The sequence below is a fragment of the Brassica napus genome, chromosome A9 (genome assembly GCF_020379485.1).
Source record: "Brassica napus cultivar Da-Ae chromosome A9, Da-Ae, whole genome shotgun sequence".
NCBI classification, from domain to species: Eukaryota; Viridiplantae; Streptophyta; class Magnoliopsida; order Brassicales; family Brassicaceae; genus Brassica; species Brassica napus.
In genome coordinates, this window is record NC_063442.1 from 23,954,697 (window position 1) to 23,970,280 (window position 15,584).

At 32.5% G+C, this 15,584-nt stretch overlaps 1 protein-coding gene and 1 long non-coding RNA gene across 3 annotated transcripts; both read right to left on the reverse strand.

The window, feature by feature from the left end:
* Nucleotides 1-1,511: 1,511 nt before the first annotated feature.
* Nucleotides 1,512-3,258, reverse strand: LOC106427242 (protein EPIDERMAL PATTERNING FACTOR 2-like). The gene is made up of 3 exons (XM_013867973.3): nt 2,925-3,258; nt 2,713-2,777; nt 1,512-2,148 (listed from the first exon to the last, which is right to left on the reverse strand). The coding sequence occupies exons 1-3, from the start codon at nt 3,016-3,018 to the stop codon at nt 1,948-1,950; spliced, it is 360 nt and encodes a 119-aa protein (XP_013723427.1). The 5' UTR covers nt 3,019-3,258; the 3' UTR covers nt 1,512-1,947.
* Nucleotides 3,259-12,293: 9,035 nt separating this feature from the next.
* On the reverse strand, nt 12,294-13,973 carry LOC106364541. 2 transcript variants are annotated; one of them, XR_001273238.3, is made up of 5 exons: nt 13,627-13,973; nt 13,506-13,530; nt 13,287-13,396; nt 12,968-13,204; nt 12,294-12,872 (listed from the first exon to the last, which is right to left on the reverse strand). It is a non-coding gene; the product is annotated as an uncharacterized LOC106364541 (long non-coding RNA). The 2 variants fall into 2 exon arrangements; XR_001273237.3 differs by having other exon boundaries at nt 12,294-13,204.
* Nucleotides 13,974-15,584: the final 1,611 nt, after the last annotated feature.

Here is a 15,584-nt window from a genome sequence, read left to right on the forward strand (position 1 = left end):
TAATATAAGAACATGATGCAAGTACGGTTAACAGAAAGTTAAAAACATGATACCATTCGACGGTCAAAACATATTAACTTCCAATTACGATTAGAGAAATACTTCACAGTACAACAACAAGCTTAATTATATTTCAAAATTATAGCTTTTTCTTTGAAAACCTTCCTAGGTCATTTTTGTGATGAAAATCTTTTACAATTGGGTTTATTAGGAGAAAGGGTTTTGTATAAATATTTTCTCAGGAAATTATAGCTTTTTAGAATGTTTTTTATGTTTAAATAAAATATATAATTTATTTTTAACATTTATAGGTAACTCAACTATACTCAACTTAATAATAATTTTATTTTTAAAACTCAAAAATTTAATCTTAATATAGTCATTATAAAACCTATAAACTAGAATGTATAACATAAAAAATGTAGTTTATTCAATTTTATATCTTAGTAAAATTTATATAAGAAATTTAATCAAAATTTGAAAAATAGTATCATGTTATTTTAGATTTTTACCATGTCATCTGGTATAGATTCACGAGTTAATATGGGTTTTAGATTTTAAAGGATTTTAAATAACTGATTTTTATTAAATTGCAACTAGATTATATATGGTGACTGCGTTTATTGGTTTGACTGTGGATACCACTTATTGGTGTTTTGGTTTCTTTTAGTGGAAAATTAGACTGAATTTTGAGGACTTATTAAGATATTTTTTTTTTAATATTTGAAAAAAATGTTTGAGTAATTTGTTTTTATTGGATAATTCAGCTTATAAATAGTATATTTAAGATATTTGGTTATTAAGAAATTACATATAATTAATATTTGTAGGTATATAATTTGTATTTTAAAAATTCAGGTATCTATTTATCTTGGTTCTAGATATATATGATATGTTCGGTTATTTATAAATTTTGGTTCAAGTTTGGTTTCATTTTTTCAATTTGGTACGGGTTGATTGTTCGGTTCCGAATAATATGACCAAACTTATAAACTATCTTATATAAAAATTTATATTAAAAATTATTAAATTTAAAAAATAAATCCGCGCTTTCTAAGCGCGGGTCAAAATCTAGTATATCTTAATACTCTTCCACATTATTCATATGTTTTTGTATATAAAAAAGTAAATGAAATCAGATGGGAAATAGTACTTCAAACCTGTTATAAAAAAACAAAAATATACTGATAACAAATTCAATTAGGTTGGTTATATACTTATATGTCATTTACATAAGTACATTATTCATTCATATGCGTCACTAAAATACTTAACAATACTGCAAGTTGCATCCCTTTTATATTTTTCGGACTATTGACCATGTCTTCTTGAGAGCTTTACTCGACCATTGATTTCAAAATGAGAAGGTGATATTTAAAGTTTTCTTTTTTTATTAGATTTTATAACCAATTTGTTTAATATCATGGCCCTGTCTTAACTTTAAATCCCGAGGCTAAAAAGTTTTGATTTCTTAAAATACTCATAATTTATACTAGATCGTAAGCATACAATAACTTGAAATTATGAGAATTTAACACTGGAACAAAAATCTAGTGATTGCTTTTACTGTACTTAAGCATTCAGCTCTGATTCACTAATGCAAATCAGATTAACTAAAGAAGACAAAAAGTTCTAAAACTCTTCATATGGTAAAAAAAAAGTTTACAGGTTGCTACTTGATGCGAGGAAAAAAAAATCATCTTGCAGTTATTAAAAAAAAATGGCCGAAACATTTGACTTTGCTTCAAGCATCTGATTCGGTCGTGTCATGACGCGCATTGAAGAAGCCTTAGAAAGCCCAATATTAGTTGTAGGAGGGCTCATAGCGTAATTAAAATTTCCAACAAAATTGTACAAAAACATTGTAGATAGTTTTGCCGCCACCCGCCAAAACTGATATTTGCCGGTTGCCACACACACAAGAAAAAGTAGATAAACGGTAAAGATTCAAGCCCTAGATGGCACGTGATAGTATCTTCCTCGGCACGTGCATCTGTAGATGACGCTGCATGATTCGGCGACGGAGCACTGAAAGCTAATCATCACGCGTTTACACGGCGAGCATGCACCACATGCGTAGGAACAATCAGGTAAACTCGATCCTGTAGGATACATTTCCATCTCTACCCCACTTTTTTCCTTTATTTCCTTTTCCGCCATAAAATAATTACAGTGATAAGTTCAAAAGTCATATAATTAAGAGTTCAAAGTGTTGAACACACAAAAAGGACAAAGTATATATCTGAAATATTATACTGAAATTATTAAATCACACATTTAATATCAAAGACTTGTCAAAACAAGCAAAAACCAAAAGGAACCGTTAATTTAAAGAAGCGTCTAAGTTCGTTCAATTTTTTTTACTTTTTTTTGTTAAAGGGTTTAAGTTCGTTCAAATTAATGAAAAACACAATTTTGAATTTAAATTGACGTTTTAGAATTTATAGTCTGTATAAATTTGCTGGTTATGACTTTAAATTTTTGGGTTTAGGGTTTAGTTTAACTTAGTTTATTTTTAAAAGGTATGACATATTTTGTTAAACAATCCAAAATTACATTTGTTTTTTTTTTATCATAATACATGTATTTAAAGTAATGATATATTATTTTTCATTTTTGTTTTAGTAATGATATATTATTAGAAAAAAAAGTTTGAGAGTAGTCAAAAAAAAATTTGAGAGTAGTGAGTGCACCGTGCGAGACTTGGCCTACCTTGTGGTGCGTTTGAGTTCGTCCCATCTCGGAGTTTTTATTCTCTCCGCCATTGACCGCAGTTTCTAAAAAGGCATAAAATGAAGTGTTAATTATATTATATGAGCTCTGACCCCCAAAAAGGTTACTTTATTATTGTAGGAACAAATTATTAACAAATAGATATATATAAAAAAAAGAAAAGAAAAGGGTGAGATATTGATGTGACGGACTTAGTGGCGGCGTGCGAATGCAGTTAACGACCAAAGAACACGCGGCGAAGACTAGGACGAGGGCAAACACTAACGTGCGGAGAAACTTCTTCATGTTTTATTTTATTTTTGTCTCAACAAGATTAAATCTGGATAAAACAGATGTTTTAAAGAGAATCTTCTAAAGATGAAAACAGGAGACAGTACTACGTGTGTTGTGTGATGAAGGATGAATAATCTAAGTGCAAGTGATATATATGTATTTATATAGTTGGTGAAAAGATGAGAAAAATTGGTATGTGTTACAACAATAAATGAAAAAAGACGTACGTGCACCTGATGGAGGTCACATGATTCTCGTCGATTTTATGATATTTTTCTACACTTTAAAAAAAAAAATATTCGTGTAGTAATGTCGACGAATCTGTTCGCTATCATTTACATTCAATTTGCTCATTTGAATTTGTTTGAATCAAAGAACGTTGAAATGTAGCAACAAGTCCTGAGATATGGTACTTGTGCACTTGTTTCATTTTACGTTTCGAATTATCTATTTAACTTCACGGATATAACATGTATTTCGTTAACTAAATCATAGTTTACTTATCGTTGAAAATGTTAATAAAAGATTAGGCCATCGTAGTTTAGTACAAGTATATATCAATAAAGACAAAGGAAGCGTCTATAGTTATTTTCACTTAACCGTTGTTAAATGACTTGTTATCAAATATCGTTAACTAAACAAAGTCTAGAGATTATAGTATAGTTAACTGGTAGATGTAATCCAAAAAAAGAAAATTAATGTTATATGGTTTTAAAGGTAGAAAGATTGCAGGCTCCGATTCGAAACTTCTCGAAAATCCAAAAAAAACTTGTTGATTATCTCCGAAATATTCAGATTTAGTTACTGCGTAAGGTGATTTTCAGAATCATATTATAAACCATGCCCCGATCGTTCACGACTAATGGCTCACCCATCGCTCGCTTTCTCAGTTTATAGGTCTCATTCTGTTCCAACGATTGGTGCGTTAATTTTTTCAAAACTCAAAATCATTGTTTAATGACTATGTAATCACCACATGACATTTTTCCGTGCTTTGACCTCACTCGCATAGTATTGTAAATCATTTTCCGATAGAAAACCTATCATTTCACTATTCTAGTCCAAGCACGTTTAACCATGGAGTTCTAAACGGATATGTGACAAAAAAAATAATTAAATTTTAGTAACATAGGTAACCAAATCAATTATCTTAAACATTTTCATATATCACAACTCGGGATGTTACAATTCACTTCTCTCTAAGAACGCAATGTCCTACGACAGATCTCAAGACACCTTTCGGGTCAGAATCGAGATGGCTAACCTTGCTCTGATACTATTTATAATGTTTCGACCGTACATAGCTAATAAGCCACCCACACCCTCGGCCTATGGACCTGTCCTGTTCCAACGGTCGGTGCATTAATTTTTTTCAAGATTCGAAATCATTGTTTACTGACCCTGCAATCACCATATATTTTTTTCTGTGTTTTGGTCTCACTCGCACGGTATCTCGAATCACTTCCCGGTAGGTTTATCCATCATTTCACTACTTCAGTCAAAGCATTCTTAACTATAGAGTTCTAAACGGATGTGTGACAAAAGATATAAGTCGACTTTGGTGACATAAATATCTAAATCAATTTTTTTAAGCCTTTTCATATATCACAATTCAAAATATTAGACCCTGATGGAACATGTATATTTCGAACTTAGAAGCATTGATTGTAGGTATGCATAGAGAGATAAAATGATACGTATAGATAAGGTACATATATGACCTGGGGCCGAAAAAGGAGTTACGAAGGGAGAATGGTTAATAATTGCAGTCATAAGATTCACGATGGGAGAGAGTGCACATAAGCAGCCAAAAGTGTTCAGAGATCTTGGAAAATAACCTGTCACGCAAGCGTGAACCCTGCCTTTGGATTAAATGACCTTTTACCAAAGACCAAAGATGAGCTTGTTCATTTGTTTTTTTTTAATGTCAAACTAATTGAAAAGAAAATAAACTGATTTGTACAAAAAGAGTTGCTTAAACGTAATTCAGATTAGGAAAAATAAAATCCCAAAACATTTCTATCCCTTTGTAGCTAACCATAGTTGCATACTTCCTTCATAGCCTTTGTTCTCGATCTCAGAAAAAGGACACGATTCCTGACTTGTATGTTAGTTATTTAATCAGAATTTTTGATGTATGTGGTGTCTTTATCGTTCCTTTCCCGCCATATAAGCTGTTGCTTGCCAGACATATCAGAGGAGAAAATACTTTATTTTTTGCTATTTATTCACAGAAAGCAGATGCAATAAACACTGCCAATCAACCACCTTACCTTACGACCATTAAGAAGACTTTCTGAAAGATTTACCCATTTTTTTCTGTTCATATGTTTTTCATTTTCTTTTGGTAACTTAGAAGCTCTTAGAATTTGGATTAGAGATTTGTTAACATGTTAAATTAGTTTTCCGTACCCTAGTCATTTCTCGTTTATATCCAACAACTATGATGATTAATATGTTCTCTTGTCTAAAAATGTTAAGAAAGCTAAAAGATAACAAAGTATTTTTTTTTGTCATCGAAAATATCATAAATTAATCAAGGCTAGTTTTTATTTTTTTTTTAGTATCTGTTGATAATTAAATGTGTTCGTATTTATCATTTAGAAATTTTAATGTTATCTTTATTATGAACTATGGCAGGTCCGCCCTACGGCAGGATGATAATTTGAAAATAATTTAAATAGTTAGAATAAATATTTTTGATGTTTGTTTAATATTTTTTTTTTATTTTAAAATGTTTTATTCTATATTAGTGTGAATCATTATTTTATTGATTGCTATTCTTTATTTATTTTATTTTATTTTGTTGATATTCTTTATTTAGTTTCATTCTCATTACAATTAACTAAATTTTTCCTTATGATTAATAAGATTGTTTATTTGAAGTTTTATTCTGTTTTTATTTAATGGTGTAGAATTGTTGATTTATTTGTTTAATTTGAAATTATCTAGTTTTATTCATTTTCTTAAATTATTTTATATCGTGTGTCTCTTATTCGACTACATAACTATATATCTTAATTTTACACAGTTGGACATCTATATTTATAGTTTTTTTAGAATTCTTGACATATATATTTAAAACACATTCTACATTTATTTAGTTAGAATAACTCAACATCTCTCTTTTATATAAAAAAGTATTCATTTTTGTTTTTATATTAATTTTTTTATTTCTGTATTTTATTCTATTTTTTCTAACAATTATTTTTAATTTTTGATTATCTATTAATTTTTTTATTGTGGTGTTATTTTCGTAGAAACCTTTTTTAATCTATATATTAATATTTGGTTATATTTTCCTTTATTTTTAATTTTTTAATCTTGAGCTTCGTGATAAAATGGTCGAATAATTTCATAAGCTTTACGCTTTTTATTTGCATTTGATAAAACTTGAAGACACAATATCACTAAAAATCATTTTTATTCTTCTTCTGAAGTGTATGTATTTTAGATGATATTATATATTGTTTGCTAAAATAATTTTACATTGATGAATTTATTTATTATATTGTAATTAAACTATTGATTAAAAAGAACTTTTGGACATTTTATTAATAATTTTAGTTAACAGAATAAGATGATAAGGAATATAGAGTGTTTAATATATAGTGTGAAATTCTTAGACAACTTATTTTGATGAGGTTCAAATGAGTAGAGAGAGTTAGCCCACATTCATATGTTATTGTGATTATGAATATACTTTTGTTCTTAATAGCTTGTCATGTACGAAAATAAAAGATTATCTATAGTTGCTACTATATTGATATCATATCTCAACAAAGCTAACGATCCCAAAAAAAAAAAACACAATTTTTTTTTTTTGGGATCGTTAGCTTTGTAGAAATTTGAGATAAAAAAAAAACACAATCTGTGATTCTCAGTATCTTTTTTTTTTTTTTTCAGTTTTCTATGTATAAAGGGTGTTCAACATAAGTTACATCGTCATCAATATTAGAAAGAAACCATTAATGACACATGCACTCGGTGTATCTGAATATCTCTCATTGTATAAATATCGAATGAAAAGTTTCAGTCAAACATACCAAAAGTGAAAAATATAGAGTTGAGAACGTTCAAAAGACCAACAGTTTCTTATAAAATTTATATAAAATAGAATATGAAGAAAACAAAGTGAGAATACGGGTCCTGCTGATGACATCATGATGTACATACACATAACCAAAATATAATTCCTAACCGCAAGAAACAAAAAAGCCAATTTAGAGAACCTAGATTCCTATTTATTCTAACCTTGATTATGAATTATGTAGAAGCGGCGAGGTCGTGGCCAGAACTCATGTCGGCGCATATATGGAAAAAACGACGGTTTAAATGAACCGTACTCTCCGTCAAGTAGCTTAAACCGTTATAGTCAATTCTCCAAAACCAATTTTCCTAGAACTAACCCCGAAATACTCTTCCTCGTGTTACCACACTTGATTGACGTAGCTGGGATTCTGACACTCTCGTTTTCTAATCGGCGGTGAAAACCGCAGTGGAATGATCCAAGGTACATCGCAGAGAGCACAAACACTTTGGGTTCTAATACGAGTCGGCGGCAGAGATATTAAAGTATATTCCAAGAGAAAACCTCTTTAAACGGAGGTTAATATTGCAAAGAGATATGGATTTTTGTACATGATGATGATTATGATTGATGAATCTCTAAACGTAGAATGATAACGAATGAATTTTACGTAGATAAACTAACATATTTATAACTTTAGATTCGCTCATGGTAAATCAGTTTTAAGTACAGAGTTTGACATGAAGGATTTGGGAGACGCCAAAAAGATTTTGGGAATGGAGATCACAAGAGATCGAGATAACAGAGAGGTGTTTGTATCACAAGAAGATTATCTGTGGAAAGTCTTGGGTAAGTTCAATATGGATCAGTGTAACGCTGTGGCTACACCTTTTGGTTCTCACTTCTCACTCAAGGCAGCAACAGATAAAGAGTTTCAGGATCAGGAGGAGTACATGAAGAAGATTCCCTATCAGAATGCAGTAAGGAGTGTGATGTATTCTATGGTTGGGACTCGTCCTGATCTGGCATATGTAGTTGGTGTGACCAGTAGGTTCATGTTACGACCAGTTAAAGAACATTGGCAAGCGGTGAAGTGGGTTCTTAGATATATCAAGGGATCAGTTGATACTAAGCTAAGCTTTAAAAGGAAGGGTGACTTTGTAGTCAGAGGCTAATGTGACTTAGACTATGGTGGCGACTTGGATCATGCTAAGTCAACTACTGGAATGGTCTATACAGCAGGTGGTAACCCGGTCAGCTGGAGATCATCATTGCAGAAGTTGGTGGCCCTATCTACTTGGAGTACATCGCATTATCAGAAGCAGTAAAAGAAGGAGTTTGGCTGAAGAGATTTGCAGAGGAATTGGGGTTTCCTCAAGATACAGTCGAGATATACTGTGATAGTCAGAGTGCAATTGCATTGTCGAAGAATGCGGTGTTTCATTAGCGAACTAAACACATAGCAACGAAGTATCACTTTATCAGAGACTTGATTAAAGTGGGAGAGGTTCAAGTGTTGAAGATAGCTATAGACCCTGCAGACATCTTTACAAAAGTGTTACCGGTGTACAAGATGAAGGAAGCATTGAGAATGCTTAGAGTTACAAAAGACTAAAGATTGAAGTGTCTTGAGTCCGGTCAAGGACTCGAGGAGGAGCTCGGTGAAGAGGTCCAAGCGAGAGCTGGTTGAAGCTCCACAAAGGTCAGGTAAATGATTCTATGAGGTTCCAAAGTTGTGATGAGTAAAGACTTGTCTAAGGAGGAGATTTGTTGGATATAGTCAAGTCTCAGTTCGATTCAGGATAGTTGAATTAAGCTTATATTAGAACTGGTTTAGTATGGTTTAAGCTTGTAATTGTATTGGACCGGTTCTCTTTCTCTTGATAGGAAGCACACATGTGGTTTGTGCATGTGTGATGGTTAAGCATCCCATTTCATATAAGGGTTGTTTAATTGTAGATAAGGCTGAATCAACGAGCTGATTAGGTTGTTAGATCAGTTATCGGAGAATCAACGAGAGAGAGAGAGAGCATGGTGATCGAGTTGTAGAGATGGTGGCTCGAGCTGTGAGTTCATCCGTTGTAAACATAGTCAGTTGCTGGTTCCATCCCAGCTCCGGTGAGATATAGCGGCTAGTGCAATGAACACCGGGTGAACACTTGCGTGTGTGCTTCTTAGTTCGTCAAGAGAGATTGAGTCGCAGCAACATTTGGATTCACAAGTTCAAATAAATTCAATAGATTAAAAACTTGATTAATCATTTATATATATTTGGTTCCAAATATAACCTTAAATATTTATTTATTCATAAAAAAATTTATTAATCAAAATTGTTATATTTTATTTGTTAAATGTATTTTATAATTAGTTTTAATGAAAATATAAATATTTGTACTAAATTATTTAATTTTTATCATAATTTCATTTTAATTAAACTTTTATGTTATAGTTATATTATTTTAGAATTTAATAATTATTCTAAATATAATTTATATTTATCGTATGTAGCCAGATTCGGTAACTATCTTATTTTTAGAATCTTTTTTCCTAAAAGAAAATGCTTCAAGTACTTCGAACTTGGGATCTATCGAAGTTATTGAAGCATCTTGCCAAATTAAAGTTTTTTATCATTAAATTATTACATGTCATAACTAGAGGGAAGTCATGTTATCTTTTTAACCAAACCATATCATCATTTGTTTTTCAATGTGAATGGGGGGTGTTGACAGATAAGCAAAACTTAAAAAATCACTTTACAAATATTGTATTAGGGATGTGCTTGTTGGAAGTTCTCTAAAAAAATGATATTAAGGATAGACAAAAAGATACGGTAATTTACTTCACCAGTTGTTTTGGTTGGTAAAATACTTAATACTTTTCATAGAGTAAATGAAATATTTTTTTTATTGTGGACATTATTCGTATTGTTAACTTTGACATCTAAATTTTTTTTGACAAACTCTGACATCTAAATTTGCCGGTTCTTTTTGGTGGAGTTTGCTGTGAGCAACTTTCAGCATGATCATTTTTCGTAATGATTTTAGTTTTTTTTTGGTTGGTGAAATTTGGCTTCTCCCTAAATTTGTTGAGATATTTAATTTATGTTTACTTAGGGATCCTATTTAGGAATTCGAGAGAACATAAACGTGTTGTTGTTGTAGGAATTAGTAGTGGCTCTATTTTATGAGTTACTAGTGGTATTCCGGCGCCGGGTTCGTATACTTTATAATAAAATAAATTTACAATTCATTTTATGGTCTTAGTAAAGAAAATATATTCAAAAATATGAAGATGAAAATATGTTGAAAGAGAATGATATTTTCCGATTCATTTGATAGTAGTTAGCAACCAAAGTGTATTACTTTGTTTTGAAATTGTTTAGTTCAAAGTGGAATATCATTTGTGACTAATTGATTCAATAAAAGTAGAATAAAAAGTTAATAGTCATAAAAAATTATTTAGTTGGAATTTAAACATAAAGTAAAGTTGATATTTTATTTAGAGACATATTTATACTATTAAGTACCATGTTGTTGGTCCTACGGAGCCTACCCAAAGGCGCATGCCGGATTGTTTGCACAGTATATAGACGGAAACGACATTTAAAATTTTATTTTAGAGACTAATCTGAATTTAAATGTGTGTAATGAAGTTTTGTTCGTATATTTTCTATTATTTGATTTTTGGTAAGACATTAATTCTGACAATGGAACATATTATAAAATGAGGAAAAACATTATATGTTTAGTTTAAAAATTAAAACGAAAATCGAAAACAATATGTAAATGAAACTGAAAATTGGAATATAATAAACCTTCTTATAAATTATAATAACGCTGAATCATAGATGACTTTCCCTACTTATGGGACAGCTTATATTTGTACGAAGCCATTGATCAATGCAGCGGAAATGAAAAGCATGGCCGCAAGTAAGAGGACATAGATAGGTTCCATTGTTGTAATTTTTGAAGCATACCGGGCATGTATTGTTTTCTTCTTCTGTAGTTGGAGGCCTATTAGTTCCCTCAAGATCTGTGATGATAAGGTCGATGTTAAGTTTTGCAGTTGCGTTTTGGTTGTAGTATGTGATGGTAAGAGTAACTTGAAGATCATCAGTTACGTTATTGTCTTCGGCTGTTAGTAATTTCATCATGTATTGAGTTGTCTCTTAAATAAGCAGAGTTGAGTCGGGGTGTTGTATTTCATGGTATGTTAACATGAATTGCATGCCCTCGGTTGTTGAGTCATTAAAATTATCTAGACGGTCAATGTTAGATGGTTGCTGGAAATCAATGATAGATTATTATGTGTTGAGCCGGTGGATGTAGATTTGGAGTATGCACCGGGGATTTGCTCATGAAAATCTTGGTTGGTGTGAGAACTCATAAGAAAAAGTGGTTTGATATTTCATTCTTTGGTTATTTGTGTGAGTTCAAAGTTGAAAGCATCATAAAGTGATATAGCTATGTCTTATAGTGGTGAGTTACACACATCTTAAATTTTAGTGTATTGTTACAAATATAAATATATTTTTGAAAAATTATTTTTACTATTTAGTTTATTATTTTTCTAAGATATTATAAAGAAATCTCACCATTAAAAATTTAGAAAAGGCAAAATTATTTTCACATATTTGTCTACGATTGTAAGTAGAAGTTATTATAAAAAGCTGTGATCCTTGGTTTAAAAGTGCAGAAATTGAATATTTTATGGGGGGTTTATTTATTAAATTTACTGATATTTTATATATATATAATATTGAATTAATTTCTTATTTAAAGATGTGAAAATACTCGAATTACTGTAGTTAAAATACACATTATTGATTATTTTATATGTTACAGATTAAATAAACCATATTATCTAACTAACTGACTACAATTTTCTACTGACAATTTTACTGTCCATTATTATTTCATAGATGCTGTAACAGAGATGGTAGTGGAGAGGATCTGTCGACGGACCTAACTGATGAACAGACCCAACCGATGAACGAAAGAGAACTGAAATCAAATAATAACTTTTCTGAATTTATATGCCTCCTCAAACTATCTTGAAACAGAACACGCACTGAAAGTTGTGTTTGTTTCAGATTTTATGTTTGATGTTGCCTTTTTAAATTCAAATACCTATGCAATCTTGATTGCCTTTTATATTGCAAAATTAAATTAAACAATTTAAAAAGCAAAAAAAAAAATTGTAAATCTCTGTTTATGCGTGTGAACCTATAACACACAATATACTAAAAACAATAGAATTAATAAGTATGTGAGTTTTATTTGATGTTAAACAAAGTCTAAGGCTAAACGGGAGTAGGAGTACCTAACTTGCAGACCATGATAATAAAAAGTTATTTTTCTTTTCGTTAATAGAAATAGACAAATATAAAACCATCATAAACAGAGACTGAAGTTACACGACTTGCATGTCACCCTAACACTAAGCATGCCCAAACCCTTATTTCACTTGATGATGATGATGATTAGCTAATACTCTTGCTGCATTGTTGTTGTTTCCGCGTGACATCACTTGCTTTGCTGTCAATGCTTACCACTGTCTCCGTTTGACAAGGTAGTTGTGTTGAGTCCATTGTGCTTCCTTCATCAATTGTAGCTTCAGGGCAACCTGTTGTGTTCTCTGCACTTCTTCTGTCCACCTCATGAGAGGTTTCACACTGATGGTAATTCAGGTAAACAACCCAACAGCATTCTCGTAACGGCACCCTGCATATGTGAATCTGCATTGTAGTTTTCGTGAGCAATTAGAACATGATATGTAGCACCATCTGTTATAGTCTCAATGCCACCAACTTGGGAGTGCAGAGGGACTCCACGTTCTGTGGTGTTATATTTGCATATTGATTAGAGTAGAGCAAGTGACATTCAAAACACAGCTGAGAGTTAATGCAATGTAAGATGTAAGAAAACGAACTTGTGGTGGAGAATGCAGCCAGTGTGATTGACTCTATTATCTGAACACCTCCATATTTGGAAGAATTTTAGGAGCAACTTACGCCACTTCCACAAGACCTCCGGTGAGTAGTGGAGATGGAAATTATTCCAAAATCTCCAGTTTGAAGCCTCTTACTTGTTAAGGTAACTCTGGCTGACCAGGCTTTCATATCAAAGTAGGAGTGTGTTCTGGAGATTACACTGGATAATAGACAACCTGCAGTCAGATAGTTGGTTGGTATGTAAGCTGGTATGATGTTGTTATTAAAAATTATTAAGGAAAACAAAAAGATGTGGACCTCCAACTAATTTAGGATTAGTGCAGGTTGCAAACTTGCAATGATGACTTTTGGCTTTACACCCGTTATCAATAATTTTTTCATCGAGTCGACTTGTGACGCAAAACACACTAAGACACACGTTCCAGAGTTGAGAGATGCTTTAGAAAATGCACATAATAAAGTAACAAAAATGAACGAATGGTCAAACATAACCAGGGTTGTTGAGTGGTTATCTACCTGTCAATTTGGATAGTTCCCATTGCTGAAATAAACAAACAGTGTGGAGAAAAGTAAATTAAGGTGTGAAACTGAGAAAAAAAAGATGGCTTGTGAGAAAATTAGGAGTTGTAATACTGACCGGGCAACTCTGAAAGGAGGATTTGAGATATCTCCAATTTGGAATCGTATATTTGAGATATTGAGTAATCTAAGATTTTGAAGAAGCCATGACCATGAGATGTAGCATTGGGTTATGGACGATCTAGATGTATAGTGTCTATAGTTGATTCATAATCAACAGAAACTTAAATAAGAGCATAAAGTGGGGAGATTTTATTGTCGCCATTAAAGAATAGATTTATCGATGGTTGAAATGTTACGAAGATCGAAACTGCGCTTGAAGTCTCTGGAAATTTCATCGTTCAGATCGCAGGCGCAAGAGGAAGACGAAACCTAATTCCCAATGGATCTCTTAGAGGCTTTAACTAAGGGCCTAATTTCCAAATATAAAAAAGCCCAGTTCAAATAATAATAAGTGTATTCGAGAACGGATGGGAAAAAAAGAAACGCAGACGACCCAGGTGCTGACACGTGTCGGCAAAAGCCCCACTCTTCTTGAGGATGTGGAGGACTGAGGTGAGAGAAAACTCCCCTTTATATATATAGATATAAATGTTTTACTTTTTTTAACATATTTTTAATTCCCATCAATCCATTAAAAGCATAAGCTTAAATAAACACTGAAATCAAATAAAAACGATACAATCATTCAACCTAGCAACATCGAATACTTAAGGCGACACAGTCAATCACAAGGCTCCGGACCAGACATCATCTCTGTTACTTGGTTGGGATTAATCCAGAAAAGGCACAGACAACCCATTCTCAATCAATATTGGTTCAGTCGCACGTTATATCAAGGGTTTGCTGGATTAGGACATGAGAAGCCATACCTGAAAGGCTTACTGCAAAGAGACAAGCTAACAAAGAAAAAGATTTAATGTGACATCCCGACCCAGCATTGCTGAAATGGTCGGTGATATCATGACACTTATCTCTAGTCACAAGGCCGAAACAATGCATTTTTAGTATTTCAGGACGTCTTTGACAAAAACCCAACAACGTGAACCGAACCTGAAATGGAAAGGGAAGAAGAAGGGGTGAGCATTTAGACAAAAGCTCAGTGAGAGAATCTTAAGGAGCCCCAAAATCATCACCCGACATTCACCACACAACATAACAAAAGCTCTACCTAAAACATCCAGTAAAACAATAGCAAACAACAAGAAACAAAGATAATTAAACCCCGACGGTGCCAACATGAGACTAATGCCACATCACGCTGTCTCCACGCCTCTCATGTTGTCACGTGAGAACTCATCACATTACGCTGTCTCCGTGAGTTCCACACCTTCACGTTATCATGCCACATCACGCTGTCTCCACGTGATCCGTGTGACCACACTCACACGATCACGCCACATCATGCTGGCTCCACGTGATCAGTGTGACTACATTCACATGTTCATGCCACATCACGTTGTCTCCACGTGAACCGTGCTACTACATTCTTAACTTCACACAGGCACACCGCATGCTCGCTCCGGCGATGAATCATGTCAACTCACGCGGTCGCCACATGATCCAGTCAAGAAACGATGTAATGCTCGAGACATACAAATACATCATTCCACTACATTACACCAGCACACATAGGCTTTAAGCCCTTTTCTATCATATACACTACCCACACATTCTTATTCCCCATACAATGCAAACACTCACATACAAGTCTCAATCATCATACAACCATAGTCGATTTAGCAACCTATGAATAGATCTAGGTGTTCACTACAATACAATATATAGGGATATATATATATGATATAGTTCAGTTATCAAACAACTACATGTATGCTTATCGATAACATGTAGGTATGAATGATTTAGCTAGAAACTCCTACTATGAAATGATAATGAAAGAAGGAAGAAGAGATCACAACAGTCCGCACGTTGGCCATAGATCTGCGGATGAAAAAGATAGAAGAAGCAGATCTGAAACTTAAGGCTTTCCACGAACCAGATCTAAAAATAAAC